At 40.5% G+C, this 27,488-nt stretch overlaps 1 protein-coding gene across 3 annotated transcripts in view; it reads left to right on the plus strand.

The window, feature by feature from the left end:
• Window positions 1–27,488, plus strand: part of b3gat1b (beta-1,3-glucuronyltransferase 1 (glucuronosyltransferase P) b) — a 50,461-nt gene that overhangs the window by 14,397 nt on the left and 8,576 nt on the right. The window contains exons 2-5 of one of the 3 annotated variants that reach the window (XM_085174901.1): window positions 3,139–3,377; window positions 17,493–17,598; window positions 25,660–25,802; window positions 26,796–27,307. In XM_085174901.1, coding sequence (XP_085031027.1) covers window positions 25,691–25,802; window positions 26,796–27,307 — 624 coding nt within the window. In that variant the 5' untranslated portion in view covers window positions 3,139–3,377; window positions 17,493–17,598; window positions 25,660–25,690. The remainder of the gene's footprint in view (window positions 1–3,138; window positions 3,378–17,492; window positions 17,599–25,659; window positions 25,803–26,795; window positions 27,308–27,488) is intronic. The other 2 variants (XM_085174899.1, XM_085174900.1) reach the window with 2 other exon arrangements.

Genomic DNA, 27,488 nt, shown 5'->3' on the forward strand with positions numbered 1-27,488 from the left:
TACAGGGGCATAAAATGCATTGAAGTTCAAAAAAATATATATTTCTAGTTCTTGACAAAAGGTAATTTAGCTGCTTAGTTCCAAAACTGTAACATGAATGGAGTCGTGTGAGTCTGTTTACCAGAAAATGTAACTCAAGCTTTCTGCATAAGCATAAGAAAAATGTATTACTAGGAAATTTTAACATTCCGGATTCCCTGACTTTTGTTTTAGTGCTGTTATTGGATTAATTTTTTGGTAAATTAACAAAAATGTAAAAAATAATTCAAAAGTGTAGATTCAATCATGCAATCATTCATAATAAGGCTTCTGAAGCAGAAACCCAAAAATGAATACCCCCTCCAGCGTCCTGCAACAATGAAGCTAGATTTGTATGTATGATGCAATAATTACGTCTCTGCAAACCAATAAGTGTTTATACAAATTCTAAAGCAGAAAAAATACTTTCAGAGGAAGAAATGTTGCCATTAAAAGCACATGTCAGTGTTGCCACGGCCATCTTAAGAAAATATTTATTGAATGTGAGACTAGGCATTTATGTTTTAATACTGTATCAAGGCTTCTTCTTTCTCTATATGACACCTTTGAAATTGTATCACAGTATCATTAATCTGATCTGACAAAATTCTCACCTCAGGAAGAAAAATCACAGGATAATGTTACAATCTTTCCTAGCGGTTAAACTTGTGCATAATTTTACTCAACTTTTCCTTATTAACAAAAACCTTCTCAACATGCCAAGCACAGTGAAATGTCGAAAGAAAAAAAGAAAGAAAAAATAGTTTTTTCACACTCTTGATTGATGAAGAGAGGAAGAGAAGCCCACACCAAGAGGACTGAGTTCTCTCATCATCTGCTCTCTAATAACATGCACAAACACACAGGAAGGTGTTTCCAGCTGAAAATGAGGCTGACACACATAATAAAAATCCAAACAGGTGATCATCTGTACACATTTCTGAACAGTCTTTTTAATGAATAAGAAATATTGTTGATGACTGACGGGAATTATTTGATGCAGGGATACAGACACTGAATATATGAAAGGTTCATTCACTGAGCACGAATACTGCTGCCTTATATCTTCAGAATGAATGATTTTCATATTTAAGCTTGCCAATGAAAAGGATAAATGATAATTCATCATAGTTGGTTGACCTGAAATAACAATATAACCTTAATCTTCATGTTATAGTGTTTCAACTTTATTCTCAAAATGAACAATACTTTTTTTATTTCTTAATGTGGTCCTAATACGCCATCACACTCTTAGGAAAGCTTTCTCGTAATTCCTTAAAGCTTCAGGAATAGTTTTCCAGGCTTGTTGAAGGACATTCAAAGCTGGTCTTTGTGCCAGTCTATCAAGATGATCCCACGCTGCTTCAGTAATGTGGAGGCACTGACATCCATCTATGTTTTTGCTGCATTTGGATTGCGTTTTGTGCTAAAAAATGAAATTGATGCCAATCAGATATTTTCCAAATGGTATTGTACAGATGCAGCACGGTGGCACGGTGGTTAGCACTGTTGCTCCACAGCAAGAAGGTCCTGAGTTCAACTCCACCATCAGGCTGGATGGTGGAATTGAACTGGAGTTGGGATGCTGTGTAAGACATAAATAAAGCTAAAATACAAAGGTTTGGACGCTGTTTTGCATGTTTCCCTACTGTAGGGGTCTCTGCGAGCATACAGAGGGGGTACTCTGAGAGGGTACAAGATGGCAACTTTGGAATTCTACTAGAAACAGTCGATCATATTTGTTTGTCAAAGCTGAATTCAGGGCAAACTACGCTAAATTAGCGTTTTTAGCTAGCAGCTACAATAAGCATAAAAGTTACTGTACGGCTATCATTTGTTAACATGACGCTTGTTCTTATACATGTAATAAATTTATTACCAACCTGAGAGTTTATCCGCTGCTCATTCGACATGACGAATGACTTCTGAAGTCTTAATTCAGCTCAAGATGCTGTAGATTACGTCAGTAACACTTTCGGTCCGCTAGTAAAACGTAGTTCTATTAATCTGCGCTTGAACCGGAACCGGATGTAAGTTCCAAAAAACTGAATTTTGGAACTGAAATTGAAATTATTCGAGAGCTGAAATTTTAAAGGATAAAATGCAGTTTCAAAGCAAATCAATACATTTTCAAAATATAAAATTCAATTTCAATTTAGTGATGATCATTTTCAAACCATAAATTCAATTTCAAATTAGAGTAATTCAAATTCAGTTTTCAAAAGCATTTATTCAAGTTACAATTCAGATTCAATCTGAACAATTCAAATTCAAATTTAACTTATTCAAATTCAGTTTCTGATGGCACAGATTTCTGCCCATACAATACCTCCGTTTACTAACTGTTGTTGATGATGTCTGTTGATTTAAAATTAGCTTTTACCTTTTATTTAAATGCAGTTGTCCATAATAAGTGGTTTTCACAAAGTACATGGCAGCTCCTGGTATCTTCCCATTTTAAGGCTGAACAAGTAAGTTTTTTTCCTCTTGGCTAATTGCATCTGTGGTTTTACTGATATTGCCTGAATGTGGCTTTACATCTGGGATTTTACCAATGTCATGTTTCCCCATACATTTTCTTCCCATAGTGTATGAGTAGACAAACGTGTATGACTGCAGTGTCCCATGTGTGATATCAAAAGACTTACGCAGGCTTGAAGTTATAATAACCACCTGCTGTAAGCACCATCAGCCATGTACCAGTCCTCCTTAGTTCCTGATATGAGCGTTCCTCAGATTGTAGGCATATTTTTATCCTATTTCTCTTTAGGAGTTTTCAAGCAAAAAGAGTCTATTCAAAGTGCACTCCTTTCATACGCCTGTCAGGAAATGAAAAGAAATGCCCTAACTGTCTGACTGGTGGGCCATGTGACTAGCTTTTTTTTTTTTTGCCTTAGATAAACAACTCTCAGTTTTTTGAAATCCAGCTTCATCCCCAAGCAAAATTCCCATTTGTGTGGCTGTGACATTTTTTATGTGATTTATTCTATTGTCCCGAATCCCCCGGCCTTTGCTGCCCCTCCACCTCGTCCCCTTGCCATCAGCTTGACAATCCCAGCCTTTGTTTTTGCAATGAGAAGCAGCATTCTTCCAGAGGGATGACCTCCTCTGTCTCTATAGAGGCTGGCACTGGTGACACGACCCTCCCCGATGATTGGATAGCACCCGCCGGATGCTGTGGACGAAATCCACTAGTTGTCACCCCAATGCTGCCCACATGTGCGCCAAACACATTCCCAAGCTCATTCCCGAGAAAGAGAACTCGAGGGATCCCTCTGTTCATCCCGAGCCTCAGCACCGCTATCAGGACCATTAGCACTGAACACAGGATCCAACTCTGTGGATCACCATTCGTTTCTGTGAGTATCCATTTGATGCTTTTTAACGGTAGTTTTTAACAATATACTTTAGAGTCAGGACTCAAGTGATCATTATATTATTGTTCTTCCAACTGCCAAGTAGGGCAAATTAATTTCTTCCTTTTTAGAAAAGAAAAGAGGAGGTTTTAGCAGCACCATAAGAGGAGGCTGAAATGAAAGGTACTGAAGTGAAAAACTATTTCAGAGAGACTCATCCTTAAAATCCCAAAGCACACTCATTATTAGAATTCCAAGCCAGCAGTACATCAAGGCACCCAGCTCAAGTTTTATACCTCAAGCCAGCTGAAAGGGATGAGTGCAAACACAGGAACATCAAAAACCAGAAACAGCAATGCATCAGACTACCTGCAGCGATGCAGGTATCTGTCATACCCGGACACCTGCGCAGATCTGGATTTAGGTTATTATGCAGTTATGTGGGTAGGGATAAGTGAATTTACTTTGCAATACCTGTATTGTACTTTTATTAAATACACAGCACGTAATAACTGTTGCCGTTATCGCTGTCTGTGTGCCACCTGGCTTGAGGACTGTAGGGTGGGAATAGGAACTGCTTTGTAATGAGGATTTGCCGTGGATACATGGATGCTATAGCACAGACTTAGCCGGGCATTCACAGAAATGCAAAGCTGTGGTGCTATTTATTGAAATTCCATATCATGAGTGTATCTGTGCGACACAGCGCTTGTAAGGCGTGTTACCCTTTAAATTGTGGCTCTTTCATCAGTATGCCTTCAGTGTGTACATGTCACATAGCCCCCAGCACTGCCTGCCATTTGACTCTCATTAGCACAAACAACATTTGTATGGATTTCCCAGCTGAAACCGAATTTATGTTTCAGGGAGTTTTGATACCAAGAGAGACCTATTTATAGTGTTTATGAGCTCTTATATACATTTTAAAGACATGGTAAGACACTTTCAATCCTTTTAAGTGCGGCGTGAGGCCTGCCTGTCCTCCTTCCACTCATTGCTCTTTAAACCAGTCAGAGTCTATCGATAATGAGCACTGCATTAGAATCATTTGGTTTGGTTTGTAGATGTGCGACTCTTTCCAGCACAGCTTTACTGCCAAGTCCCATTATGTACTTGAATTGATTTACAGCTATTCTATCATTTCTTATAGGCAACGCCATAAAAAGGCACATTAAAAGAACACAAGAAGATTGCAGTCACATTAAAACACTGGTGCCGTCGTAAACGTGTAGTAGTGGTCAGTTGTGTGTTATATAAACAAACTATCAGCCTGTTGTTGCTGATTGGTGTTCTAACAGGCGCAATCGGCGGCATGCTTCAGTGCTCGCACACAGTGCTATTGTTTACGGCTGAGCTGAAGAAAATAATGCTACATTATGTAGATGGATCAAAAATGAACCTTCAAATTGTTAAAAAATAATAAAAAAGGAGAAAACAAAATAGAGTTTTATGTCTGAGTTTCATGCAATGTTCGTGTGCTGACTCATCTGCCCCCAGCAAAGGTCATTAGCAAGTGGCAGACCCGTGTGCTTAGTGATGTGTATGGACACGGGTGCTGCGCCAAGTGGATTCTGAAAACCAATCAAGAGAGCGCTTTCTCAGCTGATGGGATTTAATGAAAAAATCCATTTGGAACAAACACTGCCAGCACGACCCGTTATCTTATTTTCTCCTTATCCTTCAAAGTGCTTCCAGGAGCGATGGTAGTGGTACTGTCATGAGCCATGTCTTTGATTATGCACATTTCCATCATGTAAAATCATTCAATAAGAAATATTGTATTTGTCATTTTTATTTATTTTTTAATGTTTTCTTGTCAGTCGCAGTATTGGGTCGAAGACAGAAATATCATATAATATAATAATATAATAATATAATATAAATATATACCTAAGATAATTTTTATTTGCCGTTGTTGGCTCTGTTTGTCAGTTGTTGGTGTAAGGAAACAGGAAACAGGAATCAGGAAACAGGGAAAGGGTATGACATGCAACCTGCCGGGAGAAACAGTGAAAGCTGCAGGCACAGCATGGGGTATGTGCCTTTCAGCTATTTTATTTTAATTGCAAATACTTGTAAATACTTAAATGTTGTGGGTTTAACATTAGTAAAGGGACTCAGGCAGCTGGAAACCATATAACTATGTACGGATGGATGGATGGATGGACGGATGAGGTGTTTTGTGATGTTCTCAAACTGATCTCCCTGTTGGAGCTCAGTCTGGGGGGAGTTTTTTTCTCCTCGTCTTTCCTCATGTTGTGCAGTTTCCATTGTTATACCTCTGTGACCTGCCTTCCCCATGTGATGTTTGTGTAATGTATGTATGGTCAGAAGGGTAAGATGGCACTGGCAAGGCTGGCAGCCTTAACCCAATTTCCCTCGGGACCCTAAGTATTATCAATCAATCAATCAATCAATCAATCAATAGCCTGGCTGCAATTACACTTTTTCAACTTTATATTTGAGCTTGTAACAGACATTTATGCAATATAATGAAGGAAATGTAGAATAAACATAAAGAATGTTAAATGCTTAAATTCAAAGAGAATTTGAATAGTTTTCTTCAGTCTTCTACAGGCTCTCTCCTGTGAAATGCAACTTTTTAAAGAACCTAATACACTAATAGGTAAGTATACATTAATATATAATATATATTAGTGCTGCCAAACAATTAAAATGTTTAATCAGATTCATCACAGGGTTACTGTGGATTCATTTTGATTAAATATCATGTTTATTCTATATTAATCACATTTCATTTTGCATGAGCAAACAGACTAAAGAAAAAAGGGAAAATATACGAACTTAACATGTTTATTGAACATTTGGAACATTCATGTTAACAAAAACCTCTGTAAACATGTCTCCTCTCTCTGTCACTCTTGGGGAGGCTTCAAGTCCTTGAAACGAGGAACCAAAGCTGTGTAAAGGTTCTCAGCGATATTAACACGTCTGCAGTTTGTTGCAATCCACTTGGCGTCAGTCGATGTGTCCGAGGTCGACTTACTGAGTCCGCGATACTCCGTGAGTGGTTTGTCGCAATTGCGCAATTATCGCAACTGTGGTTTGGCATCTATCAATATATATATATATATATATATACATATATATATATATATATATATATATATATATATATATATCGATAGATAGATTGACAGATTGATAGATATATGTATATATATATATATATATATCGATAGATAGATTGATAGATATATGTATATATATATATATATATATATATATATGTATATATTAGGGGTGCAACGATACACAAAATTCACAGTTCGGTTCGATACTTTGGTGTCACGGTTTGATATTTTTTCGATACAAAAAAATGTCCATGCCTTTTTAATTTGTCATTTATTAAAATTATAAATATATATTTTAACTCAAAAGTACAGTTTTTAAATTTAATGTTGCTGAAACAACAAAGTAATAAAAAAAATCTATCTGATGGAGAAATCACTCATCTTTGGAAAAGAGAGTTTATTACAGAGAAATGTCTCTTTCCAAAATAAAAGCTATACTATACGCTTCTTCTGGGCTATATTCTCAGCAGCATATTAAACATATCAGGTCCCCATAAGGAGAATCATGTGCTAACGGCTGTCTAAATGACTCGGGTAAAGTTTGTAGCATGCGTGCTTGTTGTTTTTGTCTGCTTCCACTTGTCTTTGCACTAGGATGATGTCGGAGTAAATGTGCAGTCATATTCGTTGTGTTCCCACTAGTGCTGTCAGCGTTAATCTGAAATGACGTTAACGCCACAACACGGCAAATCTCCGTTAACGAGCTAGTGCGGATCGCCCCGTGCATGGGGCTGGACAGCGTCAACACGTTAACGAGCTAACTGCGCTAACGCACTAGTTCCCACCAATGTAATTGAGCATTGCTGGCACATCCAACATACTGTTTTACTTTAGTCCATGACGCGCTTACCTTCAGGGTCATACGTCACATGAAAACCAAAATAGTTCCAAAGGCCAGATCTGAATGAGGGTGGGGGAGGTTCAATTTGCCATGTTGCAAGGAGAGCTTAGCTTCTGTCTTGCTAGCTTGCCCTGCGCTCAGTGAATCTGTGTTCGACTACTCCGCCTAGGCTGCACTGTCGAGCGCAGATCCACTGAGCGCTCAACACAGACAGCACCGTCAGAAGGAAAGTTGATAAAATAAATTAAAAATTTTGTATTGTTCGATACATATGCGTATGAACCGAAAGCACTGTATCGAACGGTTCAATATCGTCATATTCGTTGTGTTCCCACTAGTGCTGTCAGCGTTAATCTGAAATGACGTTAACGCCACAACACGGCAAATCTCCGTTAACGAGCTACCACAGATCGCCCCGTGCGTGGGGCTGGACGGCGTCAACACGTTAACAAGCTAACTGCGCTAACACACTAGTTCCCACCCATGTAATTGAGCATTGCGTGGCACATTCGACATACTGTTTTACTTTAGTCCATGACGCGCTTAATTGTGCTTAACTGTATGAAGCTTATTAGACATTATGAAATAGATCGTATGTAAAAGCAAATTTTGCCAAAGTGCTTAAAAGAGTTTTTTTCCTTAGCAAATTTTCTACTTAAATTTTGTATTAATTTAACAACTTTTTGGATATCATGTGATTTCCATTGCAAATATTAATCAAAGTTAAATTTAGGGGGCATGGCAGAAAAAACACTGGAGCGGAGCTGTGATGATATCAAGGTACAGACTAGCAAGGAAGCAAGTACAGACCTGCGGACTTCAGAGTGCTTGAAACACAGAGGCCATGAGACCATACTCTCACAGTCACTGTTCACTCCATGGTGTGTGTGTGTGTGTGTGTGTGTGTGTGTGTGTGTGTGTGTGTGTGTGTGTCAGAGGGGTGTTTAGCCGCCCTGAATCAGAAACTGCTTGCTGTTTACAGCGTTTATAGAGTCACACTGAGTTTATTTTAGGTCTTTTTCTCTCGATCAGCATTTGTTTCAGTTCTTCTTCATCTTGATGAGCTTCAGCTCTGGATTTTGCATCTTTTTTTTTTTCATTTGAAAAATAAAATGTCACCAAATGATGCTCAGTTTAGGTGCTTTGTTGGCTTTATTTAGCATTTTTGTGGACGGGGGTGCTCTTGGTTTTCACACTTAAGATGGCTGATATTTTGAAAAGCTTATTCAATTAAATGAAACTTATTCCTCAAGTTCAGCTTTGAATATTTAAAATATTTTATATATATTGCATAATATATCAATATATAACTTCCTCCTCATCTGTTCTGCACTCTGTATCTATGCAGACTGCTCATGAACCCCATTAGCAGCTCCTTGGTGTTGGTGCTGTTCAGTTCTTTTTACTCCACTCACTGAATTTTGTGATGCTTTCGTTTATATGCTGGCTGTTCTTTCCCACTTTTCTGACAATTTCTCACAGTTGAACACATTGTTTAGCGGTAACTTCAGCTTCTTCAGCAGTTTTCAGCTGAAAAGGTTTTATTTTATTATAAATTACTGAATTCACGCTGCATTTTCACAGGAAATAGCTGTTTGTCTAGTTGAGAAACAGGAACACAATCGTATGAATGCATTCACACTTTTGTGTTCCTGTTTCTCTTTATTCTTTAGTACTATTCGTCCTCAAGTAGCTTTTGTATGTTTTGGGCCCTTTAACTCCTCCTGCATGCATAGTTTTACAGTATTTTGCTACTTCTGCTCTTTCTGCTCATATTTTCTGCTATTTCTGAAAACATTCAGCTTTTTATGGATTTTCTGCCCCCGTTATGGAAAGCAGTGGCTGTTTTTTAAACGTCACTATTTCCACATCCTTTCACTTAGAAGCACTATTTAAACTCAAAATGCTCTCAAACCATTTGGCTATTATGGCATAATTCAGCTTTTGCGTATCTTTTACCGTTTTCATAAAATCCCTGCTCAGGTTTTTTGTCGCAACATGATGATTTTTTATAAAACACATGATTTGCTATGTTTTCTCTGCAGTTAAGCTAGAGTGCACAACTCTCTCTGAATCTGTTCCTCATGTCCAAATAAATTCTTCTTACTCGCTCAATTTTCACTCGTCCAACACAAATTATATGTTTTGATTCAGAAAATGTTGATTGATGTGGGAGTTAAAGGGAAGCGATACAAATTTCACTCAAACCATGAAGTCTCTATCCGGACACGTTTTCCAGTCGTCCCATCTCCTAAATGAAGAAGCCACAGTTGTTTTGGTGCGAAAAAGTAAACAAGCTGCTTCTGATTGGTGGATTCAAATTCAGTAGATTCACACCAACGACTGTATAGAAGGCAGACATGGATTCAGACTTGATGGGCATTGAAACACAGAGGCAACACTCTCACAATCACTGTTCACTCCATGGTGCGTGTGTGTGTCCATACTTGTAAACATTGTTTGGTGGAGATGTATGCGCGTGTGCGTTTGTGTCAGAGGGGTGTTCACAAGCTGCCACCAATCAGAAACTGCCTGTTTAGAGTTGATAGATTCAGGCTGAGTTTATTTCAGGCCTTTTTCACTCGTTCAGCACTTGTTTCAGTTCTTCTTCATCTTGATGAGCTTCAGTTCCAGATTTTGCATCTTTTTGTGTTGTTTTGTTTTGAAAATGCTCAGTTTAGATACTTTGTTGGCTTTATTTAGCATATTTTTCTGGGTTTGTTTTTTTTTTCACACTTAAGGTGGCTGATATTTTGAAAATCTTTTGCAATTAAGCTCATTCACCAAGTTCAGCTTTGAATATTTCAAATATTTTATATATATTCAGTGTTGGGAAGGTTACTTTTAAAATGTATTCCATTACAGATTACAGATTACATGCCCCAAAATGTATTCTGTAACGTATTCCGTTACGTTGCTCAATGAGAGTAACGTAACGGAATACTTTGGATTACTTAATATATTATCATGCTGTTTACAACTACATGAATGTACTATTGCTGTGATTTATTACTGTTACTGAAGGTCCGCGGCTCCGAACCGTAGTAAAGGGACCTCTGACTGATAGTGGGTGGGTTCTGTTTCGGGCTCGTAGCCGAAAACTAGCTTTACTTTGTTGTCTGGGTCAACTTTGCTAGCGAGAGACAGAGAGAGGCGTTGAAAGGCTGCTCCAACGGAACTTATTGTTTCGGAGGAAAACACGAACACGGTGTACAGTCGAGTCTTAATAGCTTACTTACAACTGGGCTCGTCAGGCACTCTTCTTGGCTGCAGTGGTTATTATTATATTTACATGCTTCCAGCTCCCGTTTTTGCTCCATGACAGCTCGTACTTTTCCTTTTTCTCCCTCCCTCGCTCACAGACACATAACGGGTATGGCAGTCCATTCTCCCTGCAGCACGGACTACACTGCCCATGATGCTACATTCTTTAGAGCTATACCTGTAGCATTCTGCCTGTTAGCTTAGCACAACAACAACAAAAAGGCCTCTCTCACCCAGGAAACACGCAGAGAGAGAGGTCACCCTGGAACAACAGAATGTAGCTGTCAAACAAAACCCAAACAGTCCTGACCCGCCACAATATGAAACAGGGAAGTACCGCCGTGTAATCCATTTATTTCAACAAAGTAACTGTATTCTAAATACCACCTTTTTAAACGGTAACTGTAACGGAATACAGTTACTCATATTTTGTATTTTAAATACGTAACGGCGGTACATGTATTCCGTTACTCCCCAACACTGTATATATTGCATAATATAGCAAAATATCAATATATATATTGGTTAGCTTCCTCCTCATCTACTCTGCACAGTGTCTATCTGCTCTCTGTCTATCCAGATTGACCGGCACAGTATTTTAGGTCTCCTGAACTTCATTAGCAGTTTCTTGGTGTTGGTGCTGTTCAGGAGGAGACAGTTCTTATTATTCCAGTTATTGCAATTTTTAGCTTAATTTTGTTATGCTTTAGTTTATCTGCTGGCTTTTCTTTTCTGTTTGTCATAATCGGATGTGTGGCAGGGAGATTAGGACCCAAACACAGGTCTCCAAAAATCACAAGGGTAAGTCCAAAACAGCTTTATTGCTGAGCTCTCCCAAAACACTATCTATGAAGCGCCTTGAGGCGACATTTGTTGTGATTTGGCGCTATATAAATAAAATTGAATTTAATTGAAATTGAATTGAACACAAGATACAAAAAACTCAAATTCAATTGTAACCTGGAACTACTCGGCTCAAGACACACAGGCAAACAGCTAGATGGATGACGCGAGCAAGAGCAGAGGGAAATTCAGACAATATGTAAACACAGGATAGTGAGGGAACAAATCCAGGTTAATGAGACAAGGGAAGCAAAATTGAACATCGTACACATGAGGCAGGAGACTATCAAAGTAAAACAGGAAGTAACAGACACAGGAGCACATTAAGACACACAACTTGACCAGAGAAGACAAAAGCACAAACATGGCAGACAGAGCCAGGGAGCTAGAGACACGAGCGAATGCTAGAGAGCCGAGGACAGGGGAGACAGAGGCAAAGAGACAGAGAGCGAGAGAGTGACACCAAACTTGACATTCATAAATCTACATCATGGACAACACAGACACATGACAGAAGTAGCAGACAATTAAAATAGCGACAAAACTGACTTCAAAGCAAGACAACAATAACTAACACAGGAAACTAGACATAAGAAGACAGGAAACACCAATTTAACCACATAATAACAAGCCTGAAAACAACAAATATAAAATACAGAACTATAATATAAGTAAACTAGAAAACTCCTGAGTAGAACTCAAAACCTTAGGTCATAGACGCAGGACCAGGACACTGCTTTTTTAAAGTTTCTGCTATTTTTTTTAATTTCAATAACGTTTTTAGCTCTGACCACAGCATCTTGTGTCATTTTTAGCTAAATGTCTTATCTGCGGGTGATTCTTTCTTACCTTTTTAAAGTTGCTGGCAGTCTTCCACAACTCCACAACTGTTGAAATGTTCAACAACATTGCATTCTCCACAGAGTGACACAGCATGTTCATTATCTGATCACATGGAGAGACAGAAGAACCCTAAAATTTTAGCACCCAACATTATACAAAGAATGGCTAACATGATAATATAAAGACATAGTTTCATCACATGAATTATTTATTTTGTATTATTTATAACTTAATTTATTTGTAGTATTCTTCCTAGATTATGCATTGCATTCTGCACCAAAATGTTGTGTGTGTGTGATTCTGTTTATATGGACGTAGCATTACCTTATAAACAGTACATTTGCACAATGACTGAAACCAGCCCACTGAATGAACAATGGGCTGTGAGGTCAGTTCCTTGATCATTAATATGCAAATTCTCATGACCACTGATCAAACACCATTGATCAATGATCAAAGACATTCACAGAGAGTTGGTTAATGGCTGCAATCACAGCATTGTAAGATGGCAAAAGATGTACCCTTAGGCCCCTTCCTTCATTCAGAGATGGTCTTTCCTTTTTCATGTACCAAAGTGCAACAGATCCATAGGCCCTCTCTGATGCATCACAGAATACATGAAGTTGTCCATGTTGTCCATGAGTATTGTCAGGGAATGTGTAGGTGCGGAAGATGAGCAAGTTCCCTCTGTCAGGTCAACCACTGGTTGAGAAAGTGCTGCGGTTTAATCTGGTCATCCCAGCCAAGGTCTTGTTTCCAGAGATCCCGGATAACAATTGTCATACTGGTTAGCGAGTGTCTTATACAGTTTCTTGAGAGTAAAGAAAAGAATAAAGAAAGACTGGATGATAGCAGAGATGAGTGGGAGTAAGCAAGAGAGGCAGGATTTCCCTGTAGACACAGGGTCAAGATGACATGTGGCAGGCTTTGACCTACATATAAACTCAGAAATAGCAGATAAATAAGGAAGATGGAAAGTGGAAAACAGCTCAAAATAGAGAAAAGGTTCTGGAGAGGGGGTAGACACAACATTTGTTGAACAAGAATAGAAGTGTGGTAAAGCATGTTTTTGAGAACTGAAAACAAAATCCTTGCGTTACCCTCATAAGAACTGATAATACCTGAGTAGAAACTTTGTTTGGCCTTGTTGATGGAGTCTTTATACTGAAGTACATGGAATTTGTAGATTTCTGCATCAACAGTTAAATCAGATTTCTTGTATCTGCGCTCTAGCTGCCGACCTTTGGCCTTCAATGCTCAATGCTCGGTGGTCAGAGGTAAATAAGGGAGCAGAGCGAGTGAAGGAAACAGAGTGAGCTTTTACAGGAGCCAGAGAATCAAGGACATGGAGTAAACAATTAGTATAATATAACAACAAATCATCAGGAGTAGAATAGAAGTCCGGAATCTGAATATTGTCCAATCTGGTAGTGAGAATGTCCATATCAATGTTCTTGATGTTGCAGAACGAGATGAGACGGGTTGGTTTGGTAGAAGAGCAGCTGAGAGTGAGGTTAAATGAAAGGAGGAAATGGTCGTTATAGGAATTTCAGAAGCAGAAAGATTTGAGGGAGTAAGACCAGAACAGCAGATCAGGTCCAAGGTGTGTCCTTTGGAGTGAGTGGGAAAGTCAATAAATTGTTTAAAACCAAAGCCGTCGAGACAGGAGGAAAAGTCTCTGGTGACCAGAAGGTCATTATTATCCATATGAACGTTGAAATCTCCCACCAAGATAACATTTGGGGAGCGAGATGAAAGATGGGGGAGTAGATTAGCAAAGTCACTGAGGAAGGCAGGGTTAGGTTTGGGGGAAGGGGGGGGTATACAGTAGCTATGATAGTGGGAATGGGTCCAGTCAGCTCACATGTAAGGCGCTCAAGGGAACTAAAGGTATCAACAACCAGTGGCAGGACTTTCAAATGCTGGCGAAAAATGATCGCAAGACCACCCCCACAACCTGAGCAGCGAGGCTTAGAAAAGTAAACAAACCCCGGAGGAGTAGATTCATTTCACTCAGAAAAGTCATCAGGTTGTTGCCAGGTTTCGGTTAAACAGAAAAAGTCAAACTTACAATCAGATAGGAGGTCTTGGATGAGAGGTCTCTTATTTGTCAGAGAGCGGATGTTTAGAAGACCGAAGTTGAGTGGAGTATTTTATTTTTTGCTAATCGCGGTCTGTGCCCTGGTCAGGTGGGCTAGAGATCAGTGGTTGACAGCCTGATCAGGGTTCCTGCGAGGGTGGCGAGTAGCAGACCAAATCGATTTAATTGCACTAGAGTAGAAGAAAATCCTGCGGGACCCACAATGGATGTATCTCCAACAAGGCTGGAAAGTGATGTCCGGGTTGTAGTGGAGCTCTGCCGGCGAAGGGAGCGACAGCTGACCGCGAAGGCGCAGGAGCTCAGTGGCCGTATAGCGGAGCAGTCCAGCCATAGGATGGTAGACGAGCATCAGGAGAATCCACAATAGTGCCGACCAGCTCAAAAACATCTTGGCCCACATCTTGGATGATGTGGAGAAAAAGGAGCCGAGCCGGCCGGAGCGATGAACGGGTAGTCTAAAATAGCTCAAACAGTTAAGCTAGTGCAGCTCACTGGGAATAAGATGTCAGAGCACATTCAGCTGAAATAGCAGACGTTGAGGAAAATTGTTACAAATCTATCCCTGGCAGAGATTGATCTGGTCCTGAGTGTGAATGCCCCTTTTCATTCAAATCTGAATCCAAATAATCGAAAATGTACCGGTGAGTAGCGACAGCCCGATGCGCCAGCGTTCACTCAAGCCGGAAGTTCAAGTTGTGTTTTCCATTTGTAAAGCACTAGGGAGTATTAAATGCCTGGCTAAGCAACACCTGATACTTATACTGCTCACCAAGGTGGGTGTGACTACTCAGCAGGTCGTCCAATGCCATCTTGAGTAGAGCAAAATCACTCTCCCTTCCACTTTCAAATACCGGTAATGTAGGTCTGGGAATGAATAAACAGAAGCAATTAGAAGTTCTGGTCCAGCGGATGGAATATGACTAGTATGGAGGGATAGACAGCATTAACCGGCAGTGTTTGAAGAGTAGGGGTGATTGAAGGCTGGCCTGAACTGAACTGAACAGACTGAGCCACTGGTGGGACTGGTGCTATGCTCGCGAATGTGGAGATGGAAACCAAAGGTCCAGAGTCGATTTGCCTTGCCAAGCCAGGTGACCGAGTAGCTGAAGATGCAGCCACAGCTGACCTCCCTGGAGAAATAACTTCAGGACCCAGTGGGTGTTGTGCAGAGGCCGCAGGGGTACCTCTCATGAATAATGCCAGTGGCCCAGCGGCAGGTGTTGGGACAGATGTCCCCATTTAGCAGTATTGGTAGGAACATTATGGTAAACTGGGGGACACTCATAGCGATTTGAGCATGCCCTGTCCTTATTTGGGAAGGTGAAGCTAGCGTACGGAAGCTGTCTGTAAAAATTGTGGCATTTCTGGTGAGATATCGCTCATCTCTGACTTGAGGAGAGAAGTAACAAGTTTGGCTCTTTCCAACTCTTTCTCTGCTTCCTTTAAACGGTGACTCCTGTCAAAGCGCTTAATTAAGGTCTCCCTGGCCTGTGGTGCCTCCTCCTCCATTCATTGAGGTTCTCTCACCTTGGTCTAAAGTTGCTGATATTCCAAATCAGCCTGAGTCCTCTTCAAACTGTTGACAGAGATTATCAAGCTCCATTTGTTTCATTCTCTCCTCCAAAAGCGCAGTCTTTTTTAGGGGAGATGTCCAGTGCATGGTAAGCCTCAGAATCTCCATCTAAACCATGCTGCTGAAGCTGAAAGGGCTGAAAGGGGAGCAGAGCAGATCAGCCACTAACCAGAAGGTCGGTGGTTCGATCCCAGGCTGCATGCCAAATATCCTTGGGCAAGATACTAACCCCATGATGTGTATGAATGTTAGATACTTAGCACTTAAGCTTAGAAGTGCTTGTGTGAATGGGTGTGATTGGGTGAATGAATTAGTTGTATAAAGCGCTTTGAGTGTTCAGACAGAGTAGAAAAGCGCTATATAAAAACCAGTCCATTTACCATGAAAGGGCAAACAGTCATGTGATGGTGATTAAACCTTTCGTCACTGCTAGACTGACACCTTTATGTTATATCATTTCACATCTGTGGCTATTCTCAACCATGAGCTTAATTAGGCTTCAAATGGGGCTGCAAATGTTGGTGAGGTGGAGTCATTGCTTTCCAGCTTGATGTGTATAGAAAATTAGCTTGTCTGTATCAATGACATGCTGTTCAAACATGACCGTATTAGTCCTGTTCTGATGTGTTAATTAGCTGGCATAACCTTTGATCTCAGACTGGGATTGATCTTCTTTAATCAAGGATTAATGATGTCTAAAGACTTGTGATTAACCAGCAGAGGATATGCCTCATGAAGAGAGGCCTAAAGAGAAGAGGAAAATAAAAGCATACAGAGTGGATGGCTGTGTTGTCAGGATATCTGTGTAGATTGAAAGCTGTGGGGCCTAGACTGCAGAAAACAGTTGAAGGAGCCATTAAAACACCCAAGTACACATGATGAAAGTCTTCTATAAAGCATTTGTTTTTGCAATCATCCATATGGACTAGTCCTCAAACATAAAGCACTTCTGTTAATGAATCTCACCAAAAGCACACAAAAAATGCTAATGAAAAAGGCATTTATCTTATTTTAAGCTGGATGGTAAACATTTGGTTCACATATGGAAGTCTAGAGGGAGCCAATTATAAAATATAATCACATATGCAATGCGGTCCAAACTTTTCTAGGTGATATTCGACATGCATTTGCTTTATGCATCAAATGCAGTCAGTTCAGGTCATTAAATACTTTCATTTTAACACATTTAACAGGTTCTCTGGGGGTTCCCTACTAGAAAGTCAGTGTAGTGTCTGGATGACCTCAATTGAGAACAGAGCAGGAGAATTCACAACGAGTGTCCGACCTCATATATGCTGGACACATGAACCCTTGTCCTGTTAGCTGTGAGACTTTTGAACAATGTCTAAACCCTGATCTTCCCATCATTTCCTGGCATTGATGTCTGAGAGCAGCTTTAGTTTTATTGGAGATTGCATAATTTTAATTAAAGACTTGAAATGCTGATCATGCAGGACATGAATGACCAAGAATGCACTTTAACAGATCTTTTGTCTCATTAATTTTCTGTTGTGCCATCAGTTGAATCTAAACCCTCTGTATGTTTTCTTCTTTCTAGAGTTAAATGACATCACTGAACTGCTGGTCCTCAAGTTTATGCATACGGAGTGGAGCAGCATGCGTTGTTGGAATGGTCATGTGTGTTAGCTGTAAACATAGGTAAGGTAAGAATTCGCATTTGCATTTATGGACTCCATTCATCCATAATTATACAACATACATACATTATTTGTTTTTGTATATTTACGTATACAACATACATTCCTACAACACTCATCCCTATTCATTCCTGTACCACACACACAAATAACTGACTCTAAACTAATGGGTTCAATCCTGAACCACAGTATTGTGGCCCATTATAATAGCTAAGTAGCTTTCATACAAGGTACACAAGGCATACATTTGAGTCTTCCTACAGATAAATTTGCCCAACTTGTAGTTAGAATACTTTTCAAGTATTTCCATTATCAGACTAATTCATGCAAAATTATGAAAAGAAATATATGATTCACTACATAAAACTCTCCTGAAACTCAAGTTCATCTCAGCGTTGGGTTCAGAAGTTTCTCCATTCAGGTCTCCTGAAAATAATTAGCCATCGAGAATTTTTGACTGTCCCGTAGCCTGGCTTTAACGTGCTCTAAAAGAGAGAGTTGTTAGCTTTAACTCCAATAACAAGGCAAAACTCTTCCAGATATTCTTAGCATCTCAAAACTCTCGTTCCAAACAACAAATAAAACTGATCCTCTTCCAGGTAGAGGCAAAAGCAGAGCATGCCTTGCAGCTTCATAAGCAACCTGAAGCAAGTTTAGTTAACAGAAAAAGATTCCCTCTCCCCTCCACCAAGCTGCCAAAATGCTATCTACCATTCCATGCAGCTGCCTCTTACCTCTAATTCAGTCTGTGCTGTTGGCACCACAATATCAGTTCCATTCTTAACCATTCCTCCATTACAGCTTTCCTCTGCTACCATATTTGACACCCAGATTCCAGTTTTTCAGTCCTCCATCCAACTACAGCTTGCATTATCCTACACAAAAGCTCACTTAGCTCCAAGTGCCCTCCCCAAACTCCTGAACCCATATTGTTAGCATGCTAGCAAGATAGCATGCTACTGTAACAAAGTATAGATCAGAATGTTACATCCACCATGCACTTCGGAGACTGCACAATTTGCAGTAATTTCAACAACTTTGGATGCTCAGTGTCAAAGTTTTGCTACTTTCATTCCAGTGGCCATTTCTGCCCAGCCCACCCACACATTCCCACTAAGCAATTACAACTTACTATTAGTATTCAACCAACGAAAGAAGCCTTAAAAAACTTTCCAAAACCATATTTCATCAATTTTTTAATAAAAGGTTTTTCATGATGAAAGACGTTTACGAGGGATTCATGATTAGGCCTTTCCTTAATCGCCTTTTCTCATCAGTTTATTAGGCACTGCAACCAAAAAAATATATAATAGATATCAGACTCATCCCAAACAATAATAACTTAATTCCTAGAGATGACTTTTCCCTGAAATACAAATACTCGTAGGTCACGCTAGTCAAAATTACAAGCGCCTTCAAAGTCCTGCCAATCCACCCTGAATTCAGGTTCCTCTTTAGAATCAAATGGAAGGCAGTTTGCTATTTTAGCGTTGGGCTTACATTTGGAAAGACAGCAGCCCCAAAATGTTCAGCTGTCTTTCCAAAGCCTTGTGCTGGATAATTACCAACAAGACAACAACCAGATGTTGCCATATCTAATTTATGAAATTTCCCTTGTGGGACTAATAAAGGTATATCAAATCATATCTAGTCCATCTGATGATTTTCGAGTTTTAATCAGCCTGGATTTATCTCCTCCCACATCACCTCCAGCGCATGGGTTAACCACCCTGAAGTCAGTTTTCACTTAATTAAGCAATCTCTTGTCAGAAGACAAAACAGAAGGCCCTTGGACATCCCTGTTGTGTCTTGGCATGACCCTCAACACTATTTGGTTTCAGGCTTCTATGCCCTTGGAGAAACTCAGTGACATTAAACCCCCCAAAAACTTTTGACTTGCTCACTCTTGCACCAAACAGCAGCTGCTTTCCTGCGTTCTGTACATAATCACAATAATTCTGTAAAGCTCTTCTTGGAATGTGGCATCATGTCTTTGCCAAGTGGAATGGCATCACTTTGGTAAATGGTAAATGGCCTGTATTTGTATAGCGCTTTACTAGTCCCTAAGGACCCCAAAGCGCTTTACACAACCAGTCATCCACCCATTCACACACTGGTGATGGCAGCTACATTGTAGCCACAGCCACCCTGGGGCGCACTGACAGAGGCGAGGCTGCCGGACACTGGCGCCACGTGGGCCCTCTGACCACCACCAGTAGGCAACGGGTGAAGTGTTTCGCCCAAGGACACAACGACCGAGACTGTCCAAGCCTGGGCTCGAACCGGCAACCTTCTGATTATAAGGCAAACTCCCAAGTCTTGAGCCACGATCGCCCCAATCGCCCTTTCTTTTATGATGATCAGCTGTCCTGCTGATGACATTCAGCTCTACAAAGATGTTGCTTTTTCAATAGTTTCTGTAGGTTATTATGGTGATAAAGTCGTTCTCATCTAATTGGCCGTCCAAATTTTCACAGTAGCTCAAAAACTATTTCCCATCATCTTCAGCCATTTAGGGAACGACCCAGTACTTATCGCTGTGGGGGAACAAATGGTCAAAAAGATTAATCCTTATTCACTACACATAATTTGCATTATTAGCAAAGGCTGAAGCAACTCCCCATCTATCATGTCCTTCATGCATCACTTTACGTGGCTGTCGGTCACCCACCAATTCTTACTCAGAGCAGACCACATTCCAGGCCATTTCCTTGCCCCACATGCAGAATTAGACACAATCCAAGTACTTTAATATTCACCCCTAATATTTAAGATTTAAACCCTAGCTTTGCAGAGGTCATTAGCTTAATCTCAGGAAGCCATCATTAACAGCCTTACTCACAGCACTTTGCCCACTGACTGAACCTCTTGGAATTCATTTCATTCCTTTCGTTCCTGTTTCAACCTACTCTTTCCATCCTTCAAGATCATTACATTGCCTAGTTTTTTCCTCAAATACACATCAAATCCTTTCTATCAAAATCCCCACAATAAAATCTTACCTTAGTTGCATTTCTTCTTCAAAATGTCTCACAGATTCCCCTTGCTTATTTCTCCACGTTACCTCAGCTATCACTACTCATTGAAAAACTCATCAGAAGCTCCCTTCAACTTCTCTCGATCTTTGTAATTTGACCAAATTACAAATTTCAGATCATCACCTCTACATCAATGACCTTCACTTAATCTTCAAATGTTTGCCTCACATTCCCCAAAGAAGTAAGAAGTAACCAGTCAGGGCACCCCCTTTCCGTATTGTATGTCAACAGAAAGTTACTCCTGAGCCGTCTCGAGCCCATTACCAACAGCTTTAAAAATGTCATCATGCTTCCCCTTCATATCCTCTGTTTACCACTAGGTATGGCCAGGTTGCTTCCTCATTCAGTTTCTCTCAAAACTTCAACTTTTTTCATTGTCCCGAATTTTTCCTGATCGCTTTTCCCAACATTTTTTCTGTATGAGTATGGAGGGCTACAGGCTAGGCTAAAGCTAACACCACACCGGCTGCCTTTACCCACCATTTTCCTCGCCAATGTCCGTTCTCTGGCAAACAAAATGGATGAGATACGGTTCTCCATCACCAACAACAGACGGATTATGGACTCAAATGTTATGTTTTTCACTGAAACATGGTTGAACAAAAGCTGTTAACTCAATGCTATTGAGTTAGCAGGACGCTACACACACCAAGCCGACAGGCTAGCGTATGACTCCGGCAATGACCAGAGGTGGAGGTTTGTGCATTTATATTAACAATGCTTGGTGATGAACTCCACTACCACTGAGAGTCACTGCTCACCTAATGCAGTTTTTAATGGTCAAATCCAGATCTTATTATCTCACCAGAGAACTCACCTCTATCATACTCACTGCAGTGCATATCCCCCCTGACGCTAATGCTTGGTTGGCCATGAAAGAACTTTATGCAGCCATTAACAAACACCTGACTAAAGGGCTGCTTTTATTGTTGCTGGCGACTTCAACCACACCAACTTAAAGACAGTCCTCCCCAGATTCCACCAACATGTCTCCTGCCACACCCGAGGGGACAAGACTTTAGACCATGTTTATTCCAACCTGGCTGGAGCCTACAAAGCAACACCCCTCCCCCACATTGGACAATCGGACCATCTCTCCCTGTTCCTCACACCTAGGTATTCACCACTCATCCAACGTGTGAAACCTGCTGTGAGGACAATTAAAGTGTGGCCAGAGGGGACAGACACAGTGCTCCAGGACAGATTCAAAAACACAGACTGGAATACGTTCACCCACACAGACTTGGACCAGTACGCCTCATCTGTACTGGATTACATCTCCAAAACTACAGACAGTGTCACCACCCAGAAACGGATCACCATGTACTCCAACCAGAGGCCTTGGATGAACCGGGATGTTCGTCTCCTCCTGAAGGCCCGCAACACCGCCTTTAGGTCAGGAGATGCACACACCTACAGTACAGCCAGGGCTAAGCTAAAGAAGGGTATAAAAAAAGCCAAACACCACTACAAAAAGAAGGTAGAAGAACACTTCTCCAACTCCAACCCCCGACGCATGTGGCAAGGACTCCAGACCATTACAGACTACAGGACCACCAAACCCTCCCCCGCATCCTCTCATGTCTCCTTCCTCAACGAGCTCAAAAACTTTTATGCTCGTTTTGAGCAAGGGAATCCAACAACTACAACCAGAGCAGATGTGACGCCGGACCACCACCCACTGACTCTCTCCCCCACCGATGTAGGAGCGGTGCTAAGCAGGATTAATGTCCACAAGGCTGCAGGTCCTGATGGCATCCCCGGGCGTGTTCTCAGAGCGTGTTCTGGGGAGCTTGCAGGAGTCCTGACAGACATATTCAACCTGTCCTTGGCCCACGCTGTGATACCGGCCTGCTTAAAATCCACCTCCATCGTCCCCATACCCAAAAATTCCAACACACCAAGCCTCAACGACTACCGGCCACTAGCCCTCACCCCCATCATTACAAAGTGCTTAGAGCAGCTGGTCCTAGCACACTTCAAATTCCTGGGAGTCCACATCTCATCTGGACGACCAACTGCTCCAAGCTGGTCAAGAAGGCTCACCAGCGCCTCTTCTTCCTGAGGACTCTGAGGAAGAACCACCTGTCCTCAGACACCCTGGTGAACTTCTATCACTGCACCATCGAGAGCATCCTGGCCAACTGTATAACAGTCTGGTACGGGAACTGCTCTGTCTCAGACCGGAAGGCGTTGCAGAGGGTCGTGAAAACTGCCCAGCGCATCGCCAGAGCACCACTTCCTGCCATAAATGACATCTACAGGAGGCGGTGTCTGAAAAGGGCTGGGAAAATCATCAAAGACCCCAGTCACCCATCACATGGACTCTTCACCCTCCTGCCCTCTGGGAGGCGCTACAGGAGGCTCCGGACTAAGACCACCAGGTACCGGAACAGCTTCTTCCCCACAGCTGTCAGACTCCTGAACTCTGCCTCCTGACATCTGACCCACGTTAAACTCATGGACTGAACATACACACAACCACTAGCACTTTATATAGCCTCTGTAGAAATTAGCCACATATCTCACTTATCTTAACTGCACTACTGTATGATTCTGTATAAACAATCATTCTGTACACAGCCCGTTCTCACTCCCGAGGCGTAACATGCCGACGTTTTGTCACGTCCCGCGGCGTTCCTGAGGAACGCGAAAGGAGACCTTCTGCGTTCTTATGGTACGTGGCGGGTTATGGCCGAAATCCAGTGCAATGACGCTCCCGCGGTAATAGACGTTCCAGCCCTGTATTCCAGCCCTAAACCTAACCTTATCCCTAGCCCTAACCATAACCTTTTTCCTGACCTTAACCATGACTTTAATTATGTTAAATAGCGTGTTTCTAAGCGATTTGAAGAAAAAGAGCGAACATGTGTAGATTGAGTCCATACGGTTCTCATATTTCCTCATTTTTCCGAGGTCGTCATTTAGGAACGTGGTGGGTAGCCGAAGACGTAATATGTTGACGATTTGTCACCCAGCCTAAAATGTGACGCTTTGGGAGTGAGAACGTGTTGCTGTACAATATGATAATTATAATTCTACAACTGTTTATAACTGTTTATAACTTGCATATTTTTGTATAGCTTTATATTTCATATTTCTGTATAGCTTCATATTTATATCCTGTTTATAGCCTGCAGATAGCTTGTATACCCACTACAGCCTGTGCATACTTATAGTTATAGCATATTCATAACATATATTCATACCGTGTACATTGTAACATACCCATAGTAGACCCATTTTTGTACCCTCATACCTTTAACAGACCCATTTTTGTAATATATCTATATACATATATTATTGCTAATATATATTTTGTAATATATCTATATCATGGCTAAAGCACTTCTGGATGGATGCAAACTGCATTTCGTTGCCTTGTACTTGTGACGGATGCAATGACAATAAAGTTGAATTCTATTCTATTCTATTCTATCTCTGCCTCATACAAGGAGCTCCCTGACCACCTGACCAAGGTCATTGTAAGCCTACCAGTTATATATTCAAAACAATTTTCAAACTCTACATAACACTCAGTCATCACTGCTTTTGGGGATGCTGGCTCTGGTCCTTACTGAGTCCTTGCCCAAACCACAGTCCCATCCGAGATGGTCTCCATTAACATGGTAACGACTGCTATAATGGATAGAAGACTCAAGTCAGCTCACTTTTAAACTATATATATATATATATATATATATATATATATATATATATATATATATATATATATATATATATGTAATAATGTTTGGGTGTAATGCTTATATACATATTCATTGTGAATTCATGACAACTACTGTCTGTCTGTGCCCACTGTGTTGAGAAGCACGGAAGCCCTCTTCAAATCATTAGCTTAATTGCTATAATAGTACACCAGTACATCTTCAGCTGTGATAAAATAGAAAGCTTAGAGCAGTCTCTGACCTATATTCGGCCTGCTCCAGCAGACTGAGACTATTTATTAACAAAATTCCTCTTTCCTTGAAGTTTGTGCCTTGCAGCTACAGTATGACAGTGTTAAATTGAAGGCCACCATGTTCCATGCAACATACACTTCAAAATGTAATCCACCTCTAGCAAAGGGCCATTATATCTACAGACTCAAAAAGCAGCTCATCCACTCATGTTAAAGAGAATCTGCTACTACTTCTGAAAGAAGGGAATGTTTGAAAAGCACTTCAAACCCAATTATATACCTTAAAATACAAATTAAAATGACTTACATATTGGCGTGGTCCTGGGTCCTTGACCCAGAATTCAGAGTTTTGGACTGTTCATGTTTAGCTAGTATTGTGTGTTAGTATTACTTAGCATTACTACATTAAGACTTAGTTATTACATGTAGTTGAGTTTTTTGTTTGGAAATCTCTTTATTATTGTAAAGTTTCTGTGTTTAGTTTCTTGTTCTTGCTACCTTTGTTATCTGGTTTTCTTTTAGACTTTACTATTGTTTATACTTTGATCTTTAAAATTTGAGTTTATTTTCCCCAATATCTTTTTATGTGTTGTTTAGTTACTTCATGTTTTATTTTGGTAATTATTTGTTTCCTGTGTCTCGTATTCCGTCTTACTTCCCTTGTCTTGTTACCCCTGATTAGTTTCAGCTGTTATTGTTTTCCAGGTGTTTCCACTCCCAATAATTTGTGCTCATTGTGTTGATGTATATCTAGCCCAATTTCCTTTAGTTCTTTATCTGAGTGTCTGTTAACCAATCTTCAGTTTCCTGCCTGTGTATTGTGTGTCTGTTTGAGATTTTTGGATTTAGTTTATTTAGTTTATTCGTATGTGTCTGTGACTTCTGTTTGGGTCCCACCTGCCCACCTTTGACATAAAATTTGTTTATGTCATAATGAATGCCTCAGTTTATTCAATGTATTAAATATAGAAAACAGAAAAAAAGACATTAAAATAGATCCAAAGGTCCTTTTAATTGGTTCAGTGAGATGCAAGTATGATCTCAGACAATTCACAGCTTTCTAGTTCTTATAACTGTGCACCCATCCTGTGTTACACACCCTTGCAGGTAGGAACATGATTCAGGTCTGACCCTGGAGATGCCGAAGAGACGAGACATCGTTGCCATTATATTGATCGTGTTGCCTTGGACACTACTCATCACTGTTTGGCACCAGAGCACCCTCACTCCTCTGCTTACCGCTCGAAAGGGTAAAAAAAAGAGTGTGTTGAAAAAAACTGAAGTTCAGAAAGTCAAAAAAGACTGAAATTTACACCTGCAGCAAATTAAATTTTGTGGCATAGTGTAGCTTAGTGTAGTATAGTATGTCAAAGGCAGCAAGACCCAGTATATAGCAGAGAAACATATCAACACTGAATAAGTCAGATACAGATTTAAAGGAACAGCTGGTCTAAAGGCAGGTTAGAAAGTAGTTTGCAGTTGTACAACAACTGTGAGCAGGTTATAGAACCTTAAAGCATGCATTTTATATTAGATTTGCTCATTGGAAAATCTTATATACAAGTGTTAACTGATTTGGCCTGAGCTGTGACTGCCTTTGTGGCTTACATTTTGAGTGGAATGCATTTCTCCTAGATTCTATATGTGACATATAAATATGTTTGTTATCAACATGTCGTTATTTTGCTATTTTGTCATTTCTTACTCTTGTTTTACTCAAAATACCAAGAAAATAGAGAGCTACTGAAAGTGATTAAAAATGTTCAAGGGTCACTTCTCACCCAATCCATGCTCTGTTCCTAAATGTAATCATGTTTTTTTTTAACAAATAGAGTATGGAAAACAAAAGTCTTTTGGAGGAAAGTCTTCTGCCTCCTAATGCAGACTTTGTCTTTTGGAGAGAAAATACATTTTAAATGTTATTGTGAATGTATTTCACTTATACAGGAATGCATTTGTTAGGAGACCAGGTTGGATATAGTGCATATTTTTTATATTGTCGTCAAAGTTGTACGCAGGAAAGTAAGTTACTTCTAGTGTGTACCTCAGCAAGTGTTGAAAATATTACATCTCTTTATTGATGCAGTTTAGCATCTGATCAAAGAGTATTAACATTGTCTCACATAGTAAAATTAATTATCAAGAAATAAATCTTACTGTACAGAAATATACTGTAGCATGAATGCCAATCCATATTTGTGAGCACACAGAAGCTCATTGTAATGTGTTTTCTTACTGACTAGATGACAGAACTGATGGTCACTCCAACTCCAGAAACACCTTTGCTTTTAAGGAGTCATGCTCGCTTCAGAACCGGGACATTGTGGAGGTGGTACGCACGGAATATATATACAGCCGCCCTCCGCCCTGGTCGGATATATTGCCCACTATCCACATCATCACTCCCACTTACAGCCGCCCGGTGCAGAAAGCAGAGCTGACACGGCTGGCCAACACTTTGCTTCATGTGGTCAACTTGCATTGGATCCTGGTAGAAGACTCCCAGAAGCGGACCAGTCTGGTTAGTCATCTTCTCCACAACACAGGGCTCAACTACACCCACCTCAATGTGGAGACACCTAGGAACTATAAGGTACGCGGGGACACCAGGGACCCCCGAATACCACGTGGTACCATACAGAGGAACCTAGCTCTCCGGTGGTTACGGGAGACCTTCAGCGTAAATAACAGCCAGCCTGGGGTTGTCTACTTTGCAGATGATGACAACACATATAGCTTGGAGCTGTTTGAGGAGGTGAGGAAATTTAATTTGACTTTCTTAATCTACGACTTCATGAAACACTTTTACAATGAGTTTATGGTTTCAGTTGCTAGTTACAAGTCTTATATATATATATATATATATATATATATATATATATATACATTAGGGGTGCAACGATACACAAAATTCACGGTTTGGTTCGTTTCGATAC

This window comes from Neolamprologus multifasciatus, chromosome 10 (genome assembly GCF_963576455.1).
Source record: "Neolamprologus multifasciatus chromosome 10, fNeoMul1.2, whole genome shotgun sequence".
Lineage (NCBI taxonomy): Eukaryota > Metazoa > Chordata > Actinopteri > Cichliformes > Cichlidae > Neolamprologus > Neolamprologus multifasciatus.